At 40.9% G+C, this 7,324-nt stretch overlaps 1 protein-coding gene across 1 annotated transcript; it reads right to left on the reverse strand.

The window, feature by feature from the left end:
- Positions 1 to 1,023: 1,023 nt before the first annotated feature.
- LOC107794066 (D-3-phosphoglycerate dehydrogenase 1, chloroplastic-like) lies at positions 1,024 to 5,132 on the reverse strand. Its single transcript, XM_016616519.2, has 5 exons — positions 4,266 to 5,132; positions 2,705 to 3,081; positions 2,362 to 2,472; positions 2,186 to 2,281; positions 1,024 to 1,911 (listed from the first exon to the last, which is right to left on the reverse strand). Exons 1-5 carry the CDS (start codon positions 4,804 to 4,806, stop codon positions 1,240 to 1,242), a joined length of 1,797 nt encoding a protein of 598 aa, XP_016472005.1. The 5' UTR covers positions 4,807 to 5,132; the 3' UTR covers positions 1,024 to 1,239.
- Positions 5,133 to 7,324: the final 2,192 nt, after the last annotated feature.

Below are 7,324 nucleotides of genomic sequence, written 5' to 3' on the forward strand. Positions count from 1 at the left end.
AAGAGAAAGGGAGCTGAAGTTGTTTAAAAAGTGGGTACAAGTTAAAACTTTTAAAAAAATGGATATTGATTAAATCGGAGCGACCAAATATGACGCCCCGTGCAATTTTTACCCCATAAACTTGTTCGGATTTTCCTGTATGCCACTATATGTGAATCATGTTTCAATTAAACACTTATACTACTTAAACTTCGTTACTATTAGACATTTTTTGCATATATGGCATAGTGGGTGTAATACTCCTATACCGAGTGAGGTATTTGTTCAACTTTTTTTTTTTGGCTAAATATAAATTTGGTTGATCGGCTAAAACTAATTGTATTTTTTTGCCAATATATATATATAGGTTTTATCGATTATTATTTTTGAGAATGGCCAAAAATTATACATTTATCATTTTTTTTTTGAGGATCTCTTCTTTATTCTTCCTTTGCCACAACTTCTCCACCATCCACCACCATCTTTGCCGTCGCCGCCGCCTCCACTACAATTACTCACCCGTCTTTTCTTCTTTTTTCAGCCACCTCACTTTTTTTACTACCACCTTCGCTTTATCTTCAAATTTGTTATTACCGCCGCCATCATTTTCCTCTTTTTTCTTTAAATCTGAACACTACCACCTTGTTCACCGGAATAAATGGAGATCCCGCCCCTCTCTTTCTCTCTCCCTTATCTCTTTTCTTTTAGAAAATAATAGTTAAATAACAAAACAAAAAAATCTAAAATTGGAAAATAATTAAATTAAAAAAGCAGAAGACAAGCAGAAAAAAAGAAAGATCTGGGTCAAAGTCGGCAGCGGGGAGGGTGATGATGGGTTTTAGCTGAAGAAAGGGGGGGTTTCGATGGGTGGGGGTGGGGTTTAGAATTAGCGCTTTTTATTTTCTTTTTTCACTCATATTCATTTTTTAAAATTACTATTTGGACCCAAATACCAAATGTCATCTGTAATTGGTTACTTTGACACATCATTAGCAAGGGTATTACACTCTATTTCTTTGTCGATTATCCAGAAAGTGCTTAATAGGAACATAATTTTAAGTACTAGAAGTGTTCAATTGAACATGGCTTAAATGACTTTGGCCAATACAAAATGTCAAAGTTGATAACTCAATGTAGTAAATACCTCTAATCGCACAGCCGAATTGTTTATTATCCTACACTATACTACTAGTGAACAACAGAATCACCAAAATTGGCTTCAAAGAGATTTCAAAAAAGTCCGAAAATGATAGTACAACCCTATAATTTAAGGTAAACAAATTCCTGGATGGCAGGAATCTCCCCAATCCTCTTGAGTGACTCCTTGCTGGGTTGTTCATCCACCCCAATAGCCATAACAGCTTGTTTTCTTGGAGCAATTCTTCCAACACTCATGAAGCTGACATTCACGTTCTCCTCTCCCAAGACGCTACCAACTTTTCCAATCATTCCTGGCTGATCAACCTGGCTGCAAAGAATGATACTGCCTTCCAAGCTCACATCCACTTCAAAAGATCCAACCTTTGTCAAATGAGGGACTCCATCCTTAACTCTACCCTCCACTCTAATCTCTCCTGAATCAGATATAGCACTGGCAAACTTGGATTCCACATTGGCAATCTGAACCTGAATGAACTCAACTGGACTTTCTGGTGAACCATCTAGAAGAATTCGTTCTTCAGCTATCCGTAGTCCCCTTTGTTTAGCAGTGAAATCTGCATTTACCAGGTTAATGAAAACACTGGAAATAGGCTCAATCAAGCCTTTAGTTATCATGGCACGAAGCAGTCTTGTGTCGAGATCATCAGGTGCTCTAGCTGAACCATATGTTACTTTCACTGATTTCACACCACTTCCACCTGCAACTAGCTGGACAGCAAGTCTACCAAGTTTTTCGGCAAGCACGACATAAGGCTTCAGCTCTGATAGAACCTGCATGAGAGAGTTGGGAAACATTAAAATTCAGACATTTATTTTATCAAAATTCCATGAATCGCTAGCAACTACACCTCAAAAGAAAATAATGTTTCTACATGTTGGTAAGGACTCCTCTACAATAAAGCAGATTGCAGGTTAATTAGAAAAATGAAAGAGGTTCTACATGGGCAGGCTAATTCAGTAAAGGTACTATATCAAGCCTTCTTTTCCCCCCCTCTGGTTTATGAATAATGGAGGGTGATAACTGGTAATTATTGAATGAACTTACCTCAGCAGGAACCATAGGTGCATTGACAGCTGTAGCAGAGAGCTCCCCTTTCAAAGCGCCAACAACTGCTTCCGCTACCTCAATTGCCACGCCTTCCTGGACAATCATCTAAGAGTATTAGTAAATGTGTGACCTAAAAGAAAAGTGTGACACACATGAATGTGTCATGCACAGACCTGAGCTTCCATAGTACTAGCACCAAGATGTGGAGTTGCAGTCACATTATCATGTTGAATCAACTTGCTATCTTTTGGTGGCGGCTCCACAGTGAAAACATCAAGTGCTGCCTGTGACAGGATTTATATGTCAGTATAATTACGTAAGACATTCAAGGAGAAAGTCTATTCTAGAGTCTTAAATCCAGCAATGGAGAGCAAAAGTGGAAGATAACTAAAGACGGCTTTTGAACACTTGATATTCCAACAGACATGAAGGTTGAGGGAAATACAGAGACAGCAATAGTTCAACAAAAAACTAATTCATATGTTTCCAGTGTCTCAAAGATGAAGGAACCAGGACCTGTGCCACAATGCCTGCATCAAGTGCCCTCACCAAAGCTTCTTCATCAATCACACCCCCACGAGCAACATTCACAATCCGTACACCCTTTTTCATCTTTGCAAAAGTTTCATCATTCAGGATCTTCTTTGTAGCAGGGGTGAGGGGCATGTGAAGTGAGATGAAATCAGCAGATGCGAGGGCTTCATCAAAGCTCACAAGTTCCACCCCAATAGCACGTGCACGGTCAGCAGGGGCATATGGGTCATGAGCAATAACATGCATGCCAAGCCCCTTAGCTCGCCTTGCAACTTCTGATCCAACCTTCCCAAAACCCATCACAGCAAGTGTTTTGCCTACCAGGGAGACACCAACATATTTGTTCCTCAGCCATTTCCCTGGATACCATATCATGATTAAAAAAATTCAGAGGTACATCTCCAAATGCAAAAGCAACAAGTATAACAGGGGAACTTATTAGCAGCCATAGAAAACAAAATTTTCAGACAACTATTCCAAACAAATAAATGTCCAGGAAAAGAAAAAGGAAGCTGCTTAAAGACAGATTGGATTGAGGGGTCCGTAATCAGGGTTATGATTAAAAAATATTCAGAGACAAAAAGTGGCTTTAGTGCAGACAACAGACCAAATAACCAATTAGCTGTCAATTATCCTTTATGTACCTTTTTTATGAAGGTGTCAGCTTGTACTCACCTTGAGTCCTTGACCAATACATCCTACAAGCACATGACAGGTGTCGGGCAAACTTGATAACTAAGACAAGAGCAGACAAGCTAATACCAAGGATTGTAGTTTGGGTTTGAATCTGGGATTTTTTTACTGCTTACTCCTATGCCCAAACCAGTCAACCATCCCTCTGGGGATATGTTAGCCATCATTGATGTAATTGTTTCTTCAAAATATATCAACTCTTCCATTTTCAAAATATATCAACCTTTTCCAAGAATATCATACGGATTTTCTCTTACTCCGAGTATGTTAAGGCTATCCTTTTTTTTTTTTTTTCATCAAACCTTTCCATCATTGAATCGAGTAACTCAGAGGCCAATCCCACATATAAGCCTATCCAACTCAAAATACACACAAACACACATATCCAGAAATTTTAAGGGAACTTTTAAAACATACATATTTAAGAAATTTTTCTAAAATACATACATATTTTAAGGGTAAACCAAATGACTTTAAATTATAAGTTCACCTCTTTAGAAGGTAAATATAATTAAAAATGGTCTTTACCACAAAGAAATTGCAATACACACTACCATGAAGAATATATGCATACATTTTCATATCCAGATCAACTTAAAATAGATCTGATCAGCTTTGCGAGACCATACTGCATCGCAACTTTCATAAGATATTATTCACATTCAAGAATCAAACTAAGAGAGAATTATATTCATGGGCATGTCATTTCTTCTTAATATCGTAAGAGATACAGGGGACCGGTTGAGTGTTTCACAGCGCCTCTACTGAGTCCGGCTTAAACTATATACATTTAGAGGAAAACTAACTGTTTGAATTAAAAAAGATCAACCTCTAAAAGAGTTATACGTACCGGCTTTGACGGAAGCATCAGCTTGAGCAATATTCCGAGCCATAGCGGTGAGAAGAGCGATGCCATGCTCGGCAGCAGCAACTGTATTAGCAGTGGGCGCATTAACCACTAGGCATCCATGCTCCGTCGCCGCCGCTAGATCAACGTTATCAATCCCGACACCAGCACGCCCAACAACTTTGAGCCGTCCACCGGAAGATTCAAAGATCTCACGGCTCACCTTCGTTCCACTCCGGACAATCAACGCATCACAAAGCGAGATCTTAGTGCACAGCTCCTCGGGGCTCAAATTATATGAGCAATCCACGTTCGCGAATTCCTTTAGAAGGTTCAGCCCTGCCTCCCCGAGTTTCTCGGCGACGAGAACCGTAGGTTTGGCGTCCATGGAGAAAACGACGAACTGACGGTGGCTGCTGCTGCGGCGGAGGGAAACGCCGGAGATGCCTAAGGCGGAGGTGGAAGCGAGTTGGTTTTTCCATGAGAGAGAGGCGCGTGATGATTTTGAAGAGAAAAGGATAGTTGAAGAAGCGGAAGCCGCCATTGTGGTAGACTTACTATCTCCGGCGTAACTCGGTGAGACGGCGGAGATTGCGGCGGCGGAAGGAGTAGGAAAATGAGATGTTGTAAAGGAGGGATTTGGAGAGGTTTTATAAGTGCGACTGACGAGTGACGAGTTGGAAATTGGGAATGAAAGAAGTGAGTGGGATGTGTACACGCGCTTGCATATCCCTAGGAAAAGCAGAGGTATCTTAGTTAGCGTTAAAAGTTTGTTTTCTTCTCTTTTCTTTATGGAAGAAAAGGTTAGGAGCTTTATTTACTCCCCGTTTATGTCATCCATTTTGATTGAGAAAAAGAAAATACTTCTTCTGTTTCATTGTAAATGTTGCCATTACTATAATCTTTTAACTTTTTCATATAATTTTTATGTATAATGAAATTGTATACTATCAAAATCAGAGAAAACCGACTTAGGCTTCTTTGGCAGTTCAAGCCCGGCCTCGATGGGATCAAAGCACGGTCCAAGGCCTGTCCCCAAAGCACTCGTCTCAGCAGGGTACGTCGAAGACTCACCATGGTGTACCTCTAGGCAGTATGAAAATCGACGACCGTCATGGAAAGGCGGGAAACCCCCCGAGGGCATGCGATGAGGACTGACAGAGTCTGCAAGAATAGTACAAATCCGTGTTGAGCCGTTATACAACTGTACTAGTAGCATTTCTTCGTCATTTATTAGACATGTACTGTGTTGAGATTCGTCCCTCATATATAAAGGGGACCCTTGTCATTTTGTAAGGATGCAACATATTGAATACAACACAACATTCTCTGCTATTTGCTTAAACAATTGTTCTACACATTTATTGTTTATTCTTTCATTATTCATTTATTGTTCTTCATTTATTTCTCATTATTAACCGCAAAAGGCCATCTTTGAGGCCTCCATTATCATTGTTTCTTTATCAATAGCTCACTACCAACCGTCCTAAATAGGCCTCGAAGCCTCTGTTCCAGCCAGCTCGAGGCTCGTTTCTATGATAGCTTTGGTTTGCATTTCTTATTTTCTTTATTTACACTTAACACCTGTTGCCTAAAAACTAGTATAAAAATAAATTACGTATTTTTAGAACCACAAAATCAAATATAATTGTAATTACCACTTTCCAGGTAAACAGTTTGGCGCCCACTGTGGGGCTAAAAATAATAGTGATTGTTTTGATGCTAGTTTTTTGTTAACACACGTTACTCTTCACACTTTTTCTTATCAAAGATTCTTTGATTTCAAGCTTAATCATGTTTAGCACACAAAATGCACCTCTTCACAACAGTGATGGACTTGGAGAAAATAACGGCATAGGGCTGGGTGTACCACCTGTAAACCCTGAGGGAGTGCCAAATGTGGAGTCAGTTGATATCAACTCCCACAACGTCCTAAACACGGAAGCAGGCGCAGACCCCGTAAGGAACAGACATAGGGAAGCCCAGGCTGGAGGCTGGAGGCCAAGAAGCACGAGGGATGGAAGAAGGAGGAGTCAGCCTCCAAGTCATTTTTGAAATGTTGCAAGCACAACAAGCAGCTATTTCTCAGCTGCAAAGTCAGCAAAAAACTCCAAGCACGGCAGCACCGGAAATAGCAGCTCGAGTCTAGCAGGCACCAGAGAGATTGAGTAACAACGGGTCAGCATGAGACCGCACTATTATGAAGATGCTTGAGGACCTCACTAAAAGGATTGAATCAGGAGAAAAAAAGATAGAGGCTAATGATAAAAAGGTGGAGACTTATAACTCGAGGGTCGATCAGATCCCAGGCGCACCCCCGATTCTAAAGGGTGTAGATTCAAAGAAGTTCGTGCAGAGACCATTCTCATCGAGTGCAGCTCCGAAGCCCATCCCAAAGAAATTCAGAATGCCCGATGTCATGAAGTATAATAGGACCGCGAATGAGCACATTACCGCTTATACTTGTGTTGTAAAAGGGAATGACTTAAAGGATGACGAGATCGAATCCGTCTTGCTGAGGAAATTTGGAGAAGCACTGTCAAAGGGGGCCATGATGTGGTATCATAACCTACCCCCGAACTCGATGGATTCATTTGCCATGTTGGCAGATTCTTTTGTGAAGGTGCATGCCGGTGCCATCAAGGTTGCTACAAGGAAGTCCGACGTCTTCAAGATCAAATAAAAGGAGAACGAGATGCTGAGGGAATTCGTATCTCGTTTCCAGATGGAGAGAATGGAATTGACATCGGTCTCCGATGACTGGGCAGTGCATGCCTTCACTCAAGGCTTGAACGAACGAAGCTCGACAACTTCGAAGCAGCTAAAGCAGAACTTGGTTGAGCATCCCGCCGTGACTTGGGCAGATGTACACAACAGCTATCAATCAAAGATCAGGGTCGAGGACGACCAATTGGGAGCCCCCTCTGGCTTAGTATATCCAAATAGGCTCCTAGTAAAGGAATCAAAGTCTATAGAAAAGGAGTCGAGATCAGGCAAAGAAAGGTATCAGCCATACTTCAAAGATCAAAGAGATATTTTAAGGTAAAATGTACCTCGAAATG

The sequence above is a fragment of the Nicotiana tabacum genome, chromosome 6 (assembly GCF_000715075.1).
Source record: "Nicotiana tabacum cultivar K326 chromosome 6, ASM71507v2, whole genome shotgun sequence".
NCBI classification, from domain to species: domain Eukaryota; kingdom Viridiplantae; phylum Streptophyta; class Magnoliopsida; order Solanales; family Solanaceae; genus Nicotiana; species Nicotiana tabacum.